Consider the following 16,624-nt stretch of genomic DNA (forward strand, 5'->3'; position numbering starts at 1 on the left):
TTGCTTTGCCCCAGGGCTGTATTTGATGTAAACATGTTGGAAGCTTGGCTCTCATTTGTTGTAATCAGGCTTAGCGCACAGCGAGAGAGAACCGTCACTGAGAGGGAGAGAAAGAGACAGAGAGGTGTGTGTGTGTGTGAGAGAGAGAGAGAGAGAGAGAGAGAGAGAAAGAGAGAGAGAGAGGGAGGGAAAGTGGGGGAGGATAGAATAGGGAATAAGAGGAATTGAGCTTGGACCAGTCTAGCAAGGCCATATACAGCCCTCATGCAGTATACAGTAAACGCTCCTGTGTGTGTGTGTGTGTGTGTGTGTGTGTGTGTGTGTGTGTGTGTGTGTGTGTGTGCGTGCACGCGTGCGCGCGTGTGTGTGCATGTGCGTGCATGTGCGTGTACATGTATTGACCTTGTTTAAACAAACAGTCAACCGGCCCCCTGGCTCTCTATGCCCTCCCTAGTGTGCTGGGCAAACATCAAGCCTGTGTGAGCTGCGCTGTGTGTGTGTGTGTGTCCATAGATCCCAGGTTGTGGTGCCACAGTGCCACAGTAGGGAAACCACTGCCAGATAAAATGGGCCCACTCGTGACCTTGACCACCATTGCTCCTGTTTTTACATCTGTTGCACACACTCTGTCTCTCTCTCTCTCTCTTCTCTCTCACATACACACACACACACACACACATCACAAACCTTTCCAAGGGCCACAGTTTACACCAAAGTCAATGTGCTTAAATCCACACATTCTAACTAGCACACACTCTCTCCGACACAAGCTTCAGGGCTGTAGTTTACACCAATGTGAGTGTACGTTGCTGCTCGCTCATACACACACACTCACGCACACACACATACACACACACTCCTGCATACACAGAGCGAGTCTCACCATGGCAACAGTGGAGCAACACAGAGAAACAACTTGGCAGAGTGAGTCGCTGGCTGTGAAAAAGTGTCGAGTTACGGTAGAGGGCTGGGGTTGAGGTAGAAGAGCGGCGAGGACAGGGACGGAGTGGAGAGGCTGACAAAAGGGGAAAGAAGAAGGAGGAGATGAAATAAGGAAGGGAAATCAGGAGGATATGAGCAAGTAGGAGAAAGATTGAAAGATGAAGAAGAGAGAAAAATAAAAACAGGAGAAGATAAAATGAGAACCAGAGATAAACAGAAAATGAATGACAGGAGTGATACTTGCAGGTAGATGTTGATGAAGCACTGCATGTGAAGAGAGGCAGTGTTTTGCTGCAGGGAGCAGGCGATTTTCTCCCTTTCATCCTTGCCCGTGTAAATATTTTATTATCAAAACTCTTGGCACTCAGAGCAGCTCTTCACACTGTTGTGTTTTTTTTTGGTATTTTTTGTATTTTAAAGAAAAGTTACAATGCTTTGGGTGTGTGCACAAAGCCTTGTGTGTATGCATTGATGGGAGATGTTTTTCCCCTCAGCTTGCTTGACTTATTACTGCATCAGTGGAACAGATGAAGGCCGAAAATAAGTGGGGACTTTATTTAGTGAGAGCTGACTATGTAACTGTATCCAGCGGTTTTATTTTAGGGGAGAGAGTTCACCCTAAACTCGATCCAAAGGCAGGAGCAGCAGCGGCATCCATAAGGTAGTTACAGGCTTGAGCGAGCACAGGCCCAGGCACATGTGACTGGTTTTAATGTCATTGTGGTTTAATATAAGAACTGATCTCTATCAGGCTGCAGTTACTCACTGACTGACCAGCTGGGCTCAGTGCAGTCTGGACAGGCAGAAAGGTGAGGAGTTAAAAGTGCAGAGACCACCCTCCTGTGGTATTTCACACTCAAGCATAGATTTAGGGGGTGGTGGAGGGGTGACTCAGGAATGTGAAACAAGTCAGGGGTGTGTGTCATGTGCATTTCACTGTTGAGGAGCCTCCTGCGCCAGGACCATGGTACTATCCATGTGTCCTTGTTTACGTCCTGCTGTTTGCAGGTGGTGCTTTACCCACTTTCTGAGTTGAAGGTGCAAATAGGTCTCTGAAGTGTGCTTAGACTGGTATTTGAGAAGCTCATGATATCATGGAAGTTAGCATTTGTTACGCAATCTTGATGCTGTCTCAGGGATATAAAACATAGGGTCAGGGTTGGAAGGCCAACTGCATTGATTTGAAAATTTGGGATCAATGAATCAAATCAAAGTAAACAGTGCTAAGGTATTGGAAAAACTAGAACGAACAACTTCCCACCTGCTCTGATCTGTTTCTTTTCCTGTTCAGCTTCCACTCTTTAAATAATGGGTTCCATGTACTGGGCTCTTGTTGCTAAAGTAAATGTTACTCTTGGAGCTAGTGCTGTTTTGTAGGGCTTAGATTAGTTTAGGTATTGTTGAATCAGTTTACATTTGTGAAGCAGCTCTGTCGTTTCCAGTTATCTGAATTAATCAAATTCCACTGAATTGAGAAACAGAAAATAATTGGGTTTTTAGTAACAGTTGTGACTGTGGCAGAGTGACTGAATTAGCCCGGCTGTGTGGTGTGTTTCTGTTTGGCCGGGAGTGTTGATTCACTGGGACTGCTGAAGTGAGCCCTTTCTTTCTGGCCCTCTAATCAGGTTTTCCTGGTTGATTATTTGATTTGGAAAGAACTCCTGGCCTGCTAAGTATATGTTTGTCAACACTCTGGCTCCACACCAAATCCCTCATGTGCAGAGAAATCGAGAAAATACGAGAGGACACAGAGTGAGGCAGACATGAAGAGGGTAAATGGAAGGAAAGAAAAAAAATCAAGGACTTTTTTGTTTCATGTTGACATTTCATAGTTTTGTGTAGAACAGACAAACTGGAAAAATAAATCTTACACAACTTCAGCTTCATTTAACACAATGTTAAAAGTGTTTAACCTTGACAATTTCAGGTACGAGAAAAGAAAACACAAAGTTGCTAGGATTCAAAAAACGCCACTCTACTTTTAAATCACACAGCTGACTTTTTTTCCTCATTTTAATTCCCATTTTCCTGTACTTTTTTTCTAATTTACATCCTCGAAGCATTTTAGTTTTCTACATCCGTTTAACTTCTCCCACAGATGCATTCCTCCAGACACTGTTAACTCATTTTATGCTGTCTGGAACACACATGGCGCTGCGAATAAACATGCCCTGATTTATGGACACACACATACAATGTGCATTACAGGCATGTCCACAGACACATGCACACACTCACTTCCACAGTGTGCAGACATGATCATAAAACAAGCAATGCAACCCACAAGACTGTATATTCCTGTGACTCCATGTTTCTTTGAATCCAGAGTAGTGGTGTCATTTATGGCCATGGATCCATTCAGGCAGGGGTGCATAATTACCTGTTAGCTCGTTACTAGCAGGATTTACACTTTCATGTGGCTCTTAAGATCTAATGTGGTTTTCAAAGATTAACCTATTACTGTTTATTATTGGGGCCTCATTCTGTTCCGTTCATGCAACTTCCCTCCGAATACATTTCAGGTCCCACATAGAGAAGTTTTGAACATTCAGTGGGTTGATTCCAGTTGGACAGGGGTAATGGTGAGAGAGCAAAATGACAGTTAAGATGTTTGATTTCAGAAACACATGCTGTCTGTGTGAGTTTACATGTGTTTTTATGTGAGGTGGAAGTTGCCTTCTCTGGGCATCCTCCCTCTCTGGTCATTTCACGCTGTCTTCTCCTGCAATCTCTGCCCCACAGAGACCGACAGCAGGCTCAAGCTCAGGTACAAAAAAAGAGAGACACAGACACATGCCCATGAACAACATGAATCTCTGATCTGTTTAGTCAGTCACTCCAATTCAGACATGCCTACATCACAGAGATGTTAAAACAAAGTTGGAGGATGTCGTGGAGGATTAACAACATACCTTGCGGTGGGGGGTTTTTGATTCAAAACAAAGCCAAGAGATTGGAAACTCTATTTCAAAAGACTAAAAAAAGAAGTTGTTCTGTCTAGTGTGTCAGTGCAAGGATAATAATGTGAGGATTTGCATCTTGTAGACTGTGTGGTGGTGTTAATTTTTCCCTTCACGTCTATAAATTGCTTTTTATTTCTCAAGTGTAGACATAAATGAACATCAAATGGTACAGAATGACGACCTGTCTTAACCAGGCAGGTTCACAAGCTCTATGGTTTTTCTCACAGATCACTCTGACACTGTGTGTGGACCTGCACCTCTCAGCCAGACTTGTCTGCAGCCTTTAGCCTCTGCACTCCTGATCAACCTGAGACACCAGGAGAACCACTCTTCAATATGGGATTTAATCAAACACAGTTATACATGTTTAGGGGGTTAGGTTATGGTAACTGTGCACTCCTAAATAGTTTAGTGTTGAGTCGTAAGAAAAGGGTATTTCTTTTTCTCTTTTTAATGGCACAAAATTGATTTTTCTTTGTATTATTTTTTAATTCAGCACTCTCTCTCGGTCTGTACTGAGTTCAGCAGTGCAACCCTGCCTAGCTAGGTTTTTATTTAGTTCAGCACAGTGAAGCATAATTAAGATTTAAGCTTGAGTGCGCTGCCTGCGTAGTATAAGCCTCTGGCGGCTAGACCTCTCATGTAACCTGCTGTAACCACAGCATATTTCAGTTTTCCACAGTTCAGTTTAACCTAGCTACTTCCATACCTTGATGTCTTTCACCTCAGGGGGCCATCACAGAAGTAGCAAGCGAGAGAGAAAGAGAGGAAGTTGCAAAAGTGAGCATAAGATAGCAGTAAATCCAATGACAGAAGTTCCCATGAAGACTGATTCCATCGCACTTTTCACCAGAGCTGAAAATAAGTTTTGTTCAATTATCCTACAGTAAATCACCACAGTTTAATAACTGGCTTCAGAGAAAGTCAATATTTTGAAACCAAGCATGAGTTTCTTTGGTGGTGCTTGTCTGCTGTTTTTCTCAGGTACATATGTTTCCAGGACCTCATTGTGACCAATCTAAGCCTTTTTATTTTAGCTGATTTTGGAACAGCACATGACAAATCCAGAGCTACACCCACTGTCTCTCCTTCCACCCACCACACTTTTGTACCAAACATTGACACGGTGTGACGCAAACCTGCAGGGAGGAAAGGGTCAGTAGCCAGCTGTGGTGGGGTTGAGGCTTGGCAGTTCCTGGGGTGAAACAGGAATGAAAGACCTTGTTCTTCTCTGTTACCCTCAATGGCTGCCCTCCATAAGAGCTGGAGGTGTGGGTTTATGAGGGCAGTATGCTGGGAGTGTGTATGTGCGTGTGGGGGGGGGGGGGGGGGGGGGGGGGGGGGGGGGCAGCATCCTGCTGTGACAGAGACTGCCAAGTACAACATTACAACAGTAGTGGCATTGTGTGGCCCGTGTGTTTGTTCTGTCCCTCTGAGGAGGAAAGGTACTGCTCTCCTTTCCATCTTCCTCTTGTCTCTACCTGACATGCAACACTTTCCCTTCATCCAACATCTCACCTGTCTGAGTGAAAACAGAGGTGCCAACACTCAGGGACTAATGGAGAGAGCAACTGCTGCTAGGTGCCAACCAGGTTGGCACGCATGAACCACTGGATCTAAAGAGGCCATTGACATTTTTACTGTTTTTTTTTTTTCCTTTTAACCACAGTGTAACCATTAAAAGCCTTTTTATATGCACGAGACCTCACAGAAAGAGTCAAGGGTCATATGAGTGATGCTTTTTGTATAATTTAGTGTTAAATTTAATATTCATTAGTGGAGTGTAGATATCAGTTCGGCTCAGCAGATATCACACTTCCACAGATTTCTATGTTAGTTTTTCAGTTTTCTGGTCACGTGCTGTTTTTTTTTTTTTGTTTTAACAACATAGGAACATGAGGGAGATCAGTGTTCATCTTTTAATAAGTCATTGCTTGGATTCCTCTGATTTATTGTCTTGTAAATCTATAAATCAACATTGTCATTATTATCATCTTGGCAGTGACTTGTAAGCCATCATTTGTCCTTCTTTTGTTAATTGGTATGGTAATACAGTACACCAGGTTTTTGTCTTTTTATAAATTTAAAGTGTTTTAGCCTTCTCTCTTTTTTCTAGTGCAGCTGCAATACAACTTATTTTTTCTTGGAACAATTGACTAGACCTGGTTTCACAGTCTTAAGGTTTTTGGAGGTAACGCAGTCCTCCACAGAATCCTGTTAAGGAGCAGACTTGCAAGGGGAAAAAATTATAAGACTATTAGTAGAAAACATCAGTGTCAAGCTGGTTGGAGGCCAAAGCACCAGATGAATCTCCAGTGGCCCTGCCAGAAATATCGCAACACCCTCGACCTGACATTTAGATTCCCTCCAAAAAAAGGTGGCCTTCGAAAGGCAGTGGAAATGAAGAGAGTATTCCTTTGTTCACACCTCTCATCTGGACCCTAAGAACTCACATCTGTTTTTATTCTGTTTTTCTATCCTTATCTGTCATGTCAGCTCATTGGCTACAGTGAGAAGCCCGTCAACCTGCAGATGTTCATCGGAACAGCAGACGACCGTTACTTGAGGCCGCACGCCTTCTACCAGGTGCACCGGATCACCGGGAAAACCGTAGCCACAGCCAGCCAAGAAATTATGGTCTCAAGCACCAAAGTTCTCGAAATTCCTCTCCTGCCCGAAAACAACATGTCAGCCAGGTAGGTGTCAGAAGCACTTCAGGGTTACATTACTCAGTTATGAGCTTACCACCATGAAGGAAGCCCTATCCAATGAAAAAATAACCATGTTTATGATTATACAGCGTTGTAACATCTTCTAAAAGGGATTTTATAGATTTTCTTAATTTAAACCAACAGGAGAGTCGGGCACAGAAGAAAAATTTGAGGGTTTCCCATGGAGCAGAGGGGGATTTCTCATTTACAGTTGTAATAAATCATATTCACAGGCATTTTTAATTTGTGATTCAACATTTAATTTGCCTCTCATTGCCCATCTCCTGCTGGACTTGTGGTTGGTTTTATCACTCCCAAGCCTTCTCTGCTTAAATATATCTTAAATGATTGCCATCCCTGTGGTGCCGTATGGGGCCAACTATTTTCCCTCTACCTTGCAGTATCGACTGTGCTGGCATCCTTAAGCTGCGGAACTCAGACATTGAGCTGCGGAAGGGGGAGACGGATATAGGAAGAAAGAACACACGGGTCCGCGTGGTGTTCAGAGTGCACATCCCTCAACCCAACGGGAAGGTGCTGTCACTGCAGGCTGCCTCCATTCCTGTGGAGTGCTGTGAGTGTCAACTTCCTAGTCTGAATCTCACACACACGCTCACACAACCAAACATTTTCATTCATAAAACCATGTACAGGAAAAACAAACACAGACCAGCACACGCACAAACCTTTCCACACACTCCTCGATTAGAAAGCTTGCACTCTGACGGTTTAGAATGTTGATTTAATCTGTTATGTCCTATCACTAAAGTCACTTTAGATAAGAACATCTGATAAAAGTTAAAAATGTAAATGCTGTAGCCTAGCAGTTACCTAATTTACCTATTCCAATACCAGAGCTCTACAATAAACACTACCTTCTTTATTCAAGCAGAGTTGTTGACATGAATCTGTGGTGATTTTTGAGGCCATATTTTTTGGCAGATTTGCATTAAACTGCATGATATTATTAAAACTTCTATTAATTTCTCTGCTTGTATTGTTGTACATCAATACTAAAAAACAGACTGGAGTGTAAATGGACACAGCTCAGCAAATGATCGTCCTCTTTTCTCCTCAACCCCTGCTGCGTCTCTCCCAGCCCAGCGTTCAGCTCAAGAGCTGCCACAGGTCGAGAAATCCAGCCTGACCAGCTGTCTGGTCAGCGGGGGAGAAGAGATGGCGATCACAGGCTCCAACTTCTTCCCAGAGTCCAAGGTCATCTTCCTGGAGAAAGGCCCTGGTAAGTGTTGTGTCCACACAGCAGCTTAGCCTTGAACCACCACCGTAACAGCACGTATCAACATACATTACGTACAAAATCATGCTTCATTTTGTCTTACAGACTTTATCAGAGACACTGTTGTAAGCAAAACATTTCATGTGTCATTTATGTAGCCTGCTGAACAAAGTTTGATTTGATGTGAATTTACTTTTACACACTTAAACATGAAACATACAATTTTGCAAATGCTGCAGAATTCAACAGAAGGTTAGGATTACATATCTATGCTTAGTTTCAGTGTTCAGTTCACTTATATATAAGCCCTGTGATGGAGTAATATACATCTCTGAAAAAGAGGATTAGATCTTGTAAGCAGTAGACCAAACCTAGTTTCTTTGCATTTATTATAGATTCATATTTTTGTCTACTTCACCCTTCACTTCTTGAAATCCAGATCCTATAAAGCCACATTTTTTGGTAGGACTGGCCATGGTCTAGCACTACATCCCCGCATGTCCGTGACTGAGTGAGTGATGAAGTTACACCATTGGTCGAGTGTTGGACTTTCCCCACTGACTGTTGCTCTTTCAAATAGCTTTTATGCTAATTAGCTTATTACATCATCTTTATTGGCATAGCCACTAATTTCCATTGAAAATAGTTGTCTACAGCAGTTCAGTTTTCAACTATGTCCTCAATTTTGCACACTGACCATACATGGTCCAACCATATACTAGACTTTGACCTAGTCTTGTCACATTACTGGGAAGAGGTCCATAATGTCTTCTGTGTCTTTTGTATTTGCATATTGATTCTCTCTTTGTTGTTTCTGTAAAATGATCTTTGTTGCCACAAGAGAATAAAAATATCTAAAGCATAAATCTATTAAAACCAGCGCTGAATTCTGGTAACAAAATTGTTTAGTGTGTGTGCACGCGTGTGTGTGTGTGTGTGTGTGTGTGTGTGTGTGTGTGTCAGTTCTCAGATCACATCTATCCTTATCTTAGCCGCAGCAAGTCCTCTATTCCCACAGGGCATTTTGTTAAATGCCAAACAGATTTACTGTATGTCTGCTGGTAATGTTGTCTGTCAGGTCAGCATGAGACAAACACTCAGATCCTGAGGCAATGTACGGTCCTGATATGTCCTGATACAGATGATATATATTAGAATTACAATATTAACACAATGTTGAACAAATTCTAATGTAACAACCACTCCACTCAGCATTTGATTATTTTATTCTTATATCAAGATCAAACCACTGCATTGTCAATGTTTCACAAAAATAAAAAAGTAAGAATATGTATTTATTTACTGAAACTCAGTCATTAAGAAAATGAGTTTGTTGTAAATAGCTTTGTGACATAAATAGTGAATATAGGCAAGACTTTTTTTTCCATATCATTGTTATCCAAAAAACACACATGCAAAAACACATGCTTAACAGGACAGGCCAATACATATATTCATTGAATATGGTAATTTCATAATGAAATACACCAAGTAAGTGTGTGCTTCGTCTCACCATTATATTTTGTCATGAATGTCAAAACACCCAGATTTTGTCTCACACTTAGTAGCAAGTAGCAAGGTCAGTGAGGCAGAGCATATGTGCCACATTTACAGCAATTACAGTCAGTGGTGTTTACTGTTAGAAAGCCAGTGAGGATCACTGTCACTGTTCTACCAACTCCTGCTGGTTTCTTGCGCCACCTATGTGGAGAGGATGGGAGCTTGGGGATTAGGACGAATGTAGAGTGAGTCTCTGTTTCCTAAAAGCGGTATTTTTCAATTTAAAAGTTGCCTCTATCTGCTCAACAAATGCCTAGGCTGAAGAGATTACTTAGTTAAACTCCCTGTGCTATTCACCCTGTTTCTTTTAAGTCACCTGTCTTTCTCTGCCTTATCTTTTTGCTCTTTTGTACACCACTCCGTAATCAAAACATATGTAATAGCTGTTCCCTGGGATGGAAATTTAAATGGATAACATTCGTTGAGCCAGTCTCTGCCTGCCCGAGGTACCTTTGTGATGTAGAGCAACAGAATCAAGTTCACACATGGCAGAAAGTTAAGTGGTGATGGTTCTGTGAGTGAGAGCCATTCTCTTAAGATTTTCTAGAAAAAAAAACACCCCAGAGGAATGTCTTTAGCTCTTTGAGGTGTACCAGGTGAAGCATGGCATAGAAAAGTAGCATGGTTGAAACAACTCACTGATGGTCAAGTCTTTATAGCACAGCAGCAAGTGGAAACCTCAGGGAGGTGCATTTCGGGTAGGGGGAAAAGCTGGGGCCCATGGTTCATGAGGGCAGTGGACTGTGGAAGGAGACAGAAAGAATATGAAAGGGGAGGAGAAGATGATGTTGATTACGTTGTGTAAACGATCCCCCTCATCATGACTAATCCGCCCGCTTTAGTGCAAAAAGGCACTGATTGGAGTAAGTACAGGAATGGAAGAAAAGGCAATGACAGATATTTTTCCACCATCTCTCGTAATTGAAAGACAACAGTAGATTCATGAGGAGCTGGAGAGACTGGCCAATTGTTGCTAGTACACAGAGATTATGGGATGGTGCTATAAATGACTTTATTATATGCAGAAACAGTTCCTAGCAGTTGTTTGAGATCCTATTTTAAAGTAGATCAACAGAAAACTATAGTAGAATAGTTTAGGTCGGCTGTATTTTGTAATGCATTGCTTTAGTGTGATTCCTGTGTTTTGCTTGTTTTTTCCTGCTTTTACCAGTGGTCTGATATTCATCTTGGAGGAAAAAGTGGAAAGAGAAAATATATCTGTTGATTAATTATTTTATTTTTTTTATTTTTTTTTAGACCAAGATGTCTATCCATCTATCTATAAATTAAAATTAAATCCATAATCAGTATAAGTATTTCACCTTTACAAGGATAAATTTTTATATAAAGGAGTGGACTTTAAAGGCTATAGCACTGACTGTCTTGAATAGTGACTAATACAGTATGTGTACTTTGTAGTCACTGTGTTGTTTCTGGTTTTTCTGTTGTAGTCACTGTGTTGTTTCTGTTGTAAAAGCCAAACAACTGTGGGCTTTTACATCTTTGTAAAAGCCCACAGTTTTAACATAAACAGTAATTACCTTCTTTATTTTTGTTCAATCTACCGGCACAGTGGGTCCGCGTTCTTTTCCCCACTGACTGGGGTGCATAGAATATCTGGATGATCCGAGTCATTGTCTTAGTGTGGTATGAGGTTCCTGTCAGTGCTTGTTGTCTGACAGAGCATGTGGGGCCCTTGCTCCTGCTTGTTGAATGTCAACAAGCTGCACTGCAATAATGCACTGCTGTCAGCTGCAAAGACATTCAAGGTCATTTGCTCATTGGAAAAATATATGCTGTCATCTTTAAGTTAAGCTCTTCCTTTACAATTGAGAGAATCTCCTTAGGGTTATGACTGCTTAATGTTGATCACTACAACTAAGACTAATGTTTGGCTGAGATCAGAACAGATAAATCACCTACTTAGAGCTACGGTAGAGTGGGGATTTTCGTAGAAAGCTGAATGTATTAGGGCTTACAGCTGAGCACTTACTTTGTTAGAATCAGACTGCACTTGCACCATGTGAGCACCATGAAACAGGCAAATGAACGTGCCTCCACTGAGAGCATATTCAGTACTATCATAATTGTCAATGTTTTTATTCTTCACAATGCTGTGATGACTGTGATTTCTTCCAACCACACTGCAAGCCCGTCAGTGTTTTCACCCCAACTGCTTCCCTTCAAGCAGCTGCCCCTAAGATGTCTGGCCAAATAATTAGATCCCTCATAGGAAAACTGGAAAGGATGTTTTCTAGCCAGAAATCTGGCAGTGTGTAAAGGCATTTTAAAATAAATACAATTATTCCACAGCTCTCTCCATAATTTTAACCAGGCAAGACAAACAGCAGGATATTTGGACATTTGATTACTATTTAATAGCTGCTAAGATTTTCTCCATGGGGCTTCTGGGCCTTTAAAAATGACATCATTTTGATGTCTCTTGGTACTCCAGAACAAATTGAAATCGTGTGCTTTTCTGAAGCCTCATGTGGTTCTTAAGCCCTGTCTGCTTGAGAAAGCACTGTACACTGACATCATCTTTAGGAAAACAGAAAATAGAGAAAAAGAGCTACTCCAGATGGGGAAAGCTACTTTGAAAAATGTCACACTGTGTTTCAACAGGGCTCTAAATTAAAAAGCTGTAGGTATATGTGTGATCATGTGTGGCCTGGCTTTCTTCGTGCTGCTGTGTTAGCTATCACTTTTACAGTAAATCATATTCATTTTGCTTCACCAAAACATGTTTTCATGCCTTTTTTAAATGTGCATTTTCAAGTTGCATGTCTGAATGATTTAGTTTGTGTGTTTGGTCAAAAAATAGCAAGTATGTGAGAAAGTAATAAAATGTTGTATGCTGTATTCTGCTTCATAAACTTGTCTCTTGAGTTTTGCCTACAGAGCTCCCAGTTTATTCCTCATTCAAAAGCCAGGCATTAGTCTCATGTCTTTAGCCAGGCCTGCATTCAAGAACTGTTCCAGTCTTTTCTAATATACTGGTCTGTATTTGTTATTATCTTGAGGTTACTAATATGCTATATGTAATAATGCAGAGGTGAGAGTGACAGGAATGATGAGAGAAAATGGTGGATTTCTAGTTTGTACAATAAAAAGTTCTTACTTGTTTGTTGTGTGTATTTTCCTGTTTATGGCACTAGGATTATTGTTGGCTCATGCACCTGATGATTTCTTTTCTTAAACATTCCTTGTAGATGGACGGCCACAATGGGAAGTTGAGGCAAAAATAATACGTGAGAAGACTCAAGGAGTAAGTAGTCATTTATTCACCTGTACAGTAATTCTATAGCATTTTGTCTGTAACATTTGCAGTAAAATATACTTCTTTGTCAAATAAATTTGCACTAGTATTTGCATTTTAATGTGTGTAAATTGCTAATTTTTTTTATTTTTTTGCATTATCTGTTTGTAAATTATATAAAATGTTTTTTGCAGTCGTGCATCGTGGTGGAGGTTCCTCCTTACCACAGTAAGACTGTGGGCTCAGCTGTGCAAGTGCAGTTTTATGTCTGCAATGGCAAGCGAAAAAGGAGCCAATCGCAACGCTTCACCTACCTTTCAGGTGAGAGACTCTAAAAATTTTTAGAAGGAATGAGAAGATTTTTTTTTTTTTTTAATTTATAACTGCAAAATTTAAAGACATTCTTGGGGAACAAAACAAGTTGGGCAAGGTAGCTTTTGTTTATCCTATGCTGTTTTTAGATGCTAAAGTGTTTGAGAGTCAAAGTAATTATCCTGCAACTAATTTCACGGACATTTACATGAAAACCTTCTCTTAAGCTTTACTTTGCGTTCCTTTGGGTGTATTGCTTCCTGCTGTAGTGAGTCTCCCAAGGCAATGGCAAGTAGATTGACTGACAGCAGAGACAGTTGTAGCATGCTCGTTGTGTTGCAGACTTCTCCACAGGGGTTTCACTAACCCAATTTCACTCTTTCTCTCTCCAAAGAAACCATTGCTGTGGTTTAAAGGGGGCTCTTCCACTAACAATAACATCAGCACCTGCCAACTGTTTATTTAGTAAAGCCTCCTCAAACTCCCAAGACAACTTTTTTTCGCTCACATGTACTGTATTTGCATGGGGTTTTATGATGCAAATCTTTTGCTATCCAGGAAACTTTTACTATACATAGCCCCTGAGTTGTGGTTTGATACAATTATTTTAGCAGCAAGAAAACTCAGTGGTCATGATATTTGGATCTTAAAGTTTCCTTAATGTTTTTCATTAAAATCAAATCCCTGCCTTGCTATTTGATATTGTTATTGTATTTTTTTTTTCTCCTCTTGAAGCCAGTCAAACTGAAAACACCGTTGGCGGAATATAATAGCATGTGAGCGTTTTGTGCAACATATCCAAACCCTGACTTCTACCGCAATAGTGTGTATGTTTGTGCGTGTGTATACGCGTATAAGCGGCCTTGCCCCTCCACCCCCCCAGCCTTTCTGTTTGCAAGCACGCCCACTCGGCACAGGCAGTTCCTGTTTTCCCCGTTTACAGATTAGGGCAGCCAATCAGAGCAGAGTAGAGTAACCCTGCTCTGTCAGTCAGACTGGGTCGCTGACACCACTAGTGTCACCATGGACACCGCCTGCTTTACTGTGGCAAGAAAAAAAAAATTCTGTCAATCAGTCATGTTTCATGTTTCATGTTTCATCGTGGGCTGAGCTGCAAAGGCCCTGGCCCAATTTAAGGATGAATTCTGAGAAGGGTTGTCTGGAAAAAAGTAACATGTTTACAGTGAAATGTGGGGAACAAAATACCTTTTTGTATTTTGAAATCGCTGCATTGTCATGCAGGCATCAGTATTTTTCAAACATAAAAAATTAGAAGACTCTGACTTCAATTATATACAACCATAATTTAAATATATAGTATATTATTCCCTTACCCTTGATATCCCCCTGGCTCCATTTTCAGTCAGAATAAACCCCATTTGGCCTTTTTGTGCCTCTTGCCTCTCAGTCCCAGAGGCATGACGGGGTGAGTAGAGGGCACGATCAGTGAACTCGTTTGTTCTGTTGGTCTGATCTGGGCTGGGGGGCACTCAGCTCCTCTTCCCACACAACATTTCACATGATGGCACCCAGACTGACAACATATGCTCTCTCTCTGATTCAGAGCTGGATAAAAATAAAACTCACTGTCACAAGGCACCAGATTGGGAAATAGGTTACCGATTGGCATAGCAGTGCTGTGAGCTCTCACAGTAAAAGGGAATGGCCCCATTTATTATCAAAATGTCTCTCAGTTTTTGGGAGACTCATTTCAGAGACTATTCACTGCTTTGAGAGTCTTGTGGCTTACTTTTTCAGATTTTACTGGACATATTTTACCTTTAAAGCCACAGACTGCGAGAACTAGTGGGGGTTGAGAATGTGGAAGAACTTGAAACAACTACCCTTTTTAGTGAGCTGAAGTCTCTGGGCTAGTATACCTGAAACAAAATAGCAGCAACAATACAATGTTGCAATACAGTGAATTGACAAATTTGTATATTGCAAGTCTTTTCTTTCTTTCTCTTGTTGCACTACTTGATGGATGGACATAGCTGACAGTGTGGCTTTTCTCTTTTGTCTTGTGTGTCTTTCCTCTTTCGTCACATCTCTCTGTTTATACCTCTCTCCCTTTAGTCATGGTGAAACAGGAGCACAGAGACGAGCTGGACCTTCCTGCAGTGCCCCCTATGTCCATGCCCCTGGCACATGCTGCCAGTCTGGTGCGCACCCAGCTGCCTTCTCCTGAGCAAGGCCACCCATCGGACAACCTTCTGTCCAGCTCCCCTCATGGCCTGGCCACGGGCTCTGGACCTGGCCTGCTACCCCTGCAGGCCACCTGCCCCTCCCTGGGCTCCCCGTCTTTCCAGCACCTGCCTCACCTCCAGAGTCGCAGTTTGCACCACCCTCCTGCAGATTGCCACATGACGTTCCACCCGAGCTCTGCTCCTGCTCCTCTTCCTGCTCCTCCCCGGCCCTCATACCAGCCCATGCAGCACAGTCATGGTCATAGCCTGCCCTTCAATGGCCAGTCTAACCTTTCTCCTCAGGGCTACGAGAGCATGCCCTTTCAGCAGAGCCCCAGTGCAGCATCACACCCAATGGGTATAGGGATGGTGTACCCCTCCTCCCCTTGCTCCTCGCCATCAGCTCCCTCCTCTTCAAGCACCAATCCCATTGCTGGGTCTCCCCAGAGCCAGCAACCCCTGCTCACCCCCTCATCCCCACACCTCCAAACACTTGGAGGCTACCACTGCACTCACTCAAATCCCACCCAGGTTCCCTCTTCCACTGGTCACCCCCTTGTAGGGCAGCACTCCTCCCAGCTGCAGAGAGCCATGGGCTACCACCCGGTAAGTCAAAGGTCGGCCTCCTGCCCCACACCGTCCAGTGCCCCTCCGCCACGGATGATCCCCTCTCCGCACTCTGGGCCTTCCTCTCCTCAGCTCCACTCGCTGCCCTACCAGTCTCCCACCTCTTCCTCCCCTACTTCAGGTGGCAGTCCTCTGGGACCCCTTCAACAGCAGCCTTCTCCCCAAGCTACAAGTCCAGTCATGGCCAGTCTCTCCCCGGCAGCAGCAGGCCCTCTGGTTCACCCTCTAAGCCCTCAGGGGCCCTTCCCTTTGGACGGGGAGAGGCTGAACATCAAACAGGAACCGGAGGACAGAGAGCCCACTTTCCGCTCTATCGGCCTGCAGGACATCACGCTGGACGATGGTAAGACCACTACAAAAATATCTTGCTTTTTTGTCTAATAAGTAGGAAATCATTGAGTGCAATAGAATCAACAAGTTTAGAACTACTTTCCTTCTTTACTTTGGTTGTTTAGTAGATGAAAAGTGAGAAAGAAGAGCCTGGATGTCAATGAAAATTTCAACTTATTTTAACTTGAAACTCAGAGGCAGTCACACATGCACATAGACAGGAGCAAACTAAAACAGCTAAAAAGAATTAAAAGGGAAACTGGACCTCAGACAAAGACACTCAGTGACACCCACTGTCTCCCCACCTGCCTTTCACTTTGTTTACTTTCATTTCTTTCCCTATGTACAATATGTCTGTCTTGCTCTGTGTCACTAAATGTCTCTTTTGACTACGACTCTCATTCTTCAGTTTTCTGTCAATCCAGTCTTTCTGTTCTCATTATCACATTTTCCTTCCTGACCCTATCCTTCTGCACAAGATATTTAGAGCACACCCA

At 42.5% G+C, this 16,624-nt stretch overlaps 1 protein-coding gene across 3 annotated transcripts in view; it reads left to right on the forward strand.

The window, feature by feature from the left end:
• Positions 1-16,624, forward strand: part of nfatc3a (nuclear factor of activated T cells 3a) — a 63,408-nt gene that overhangs the window by 32,838 nt on the left and 13,946 nt on the right. For all 3 annotated transcript variants that reach the window (XM_071490091.1, XM_071490092.1, XM_071490093.1), the window contains exons 4-9: positions 6,402-6,601; positions 7,018-7,190; positions 7,716-7,856; positions 12,626-12,681; positions 12,867-12,993; positions 15,061-16,140. In XM_071490091.1, coding sequence (XP_071346192.1) covers positions 6,402-6,601; positions 7,018-7,190; positions 7,716-7,856; positions 12,626-12,681; positions 12,867-12,993; positions 15,061-16,140 — 1,777 coding nt within the window. The remainder of the gene's footprint in view (positions 1-6,401; positions 6,602-7,017; positions 7,191-7,715; positions 7,857-12,625; positions 12,682-12,866; positions 12,994-15,060; positions 16,141-16,624) is intronic.

The sequence above is a fragment of the Trachinotus anak genome, unplaced genomic scaffold, assembly GCF_046630095.1.
Source record: "Trachinotus anak isolate AG129_WGS33_773 ecotype Australia unplaced genomic scaffold, CSIRO_AGI_Tana_v1 ptg000011l, whole genome shotgun sequence".
Lineage (NCBI taxonomy): Eukaryota > Metazoa > Chordata > Actinopteri > Carangiformes > Carangidae > Trachinotus > Trachinotus anak.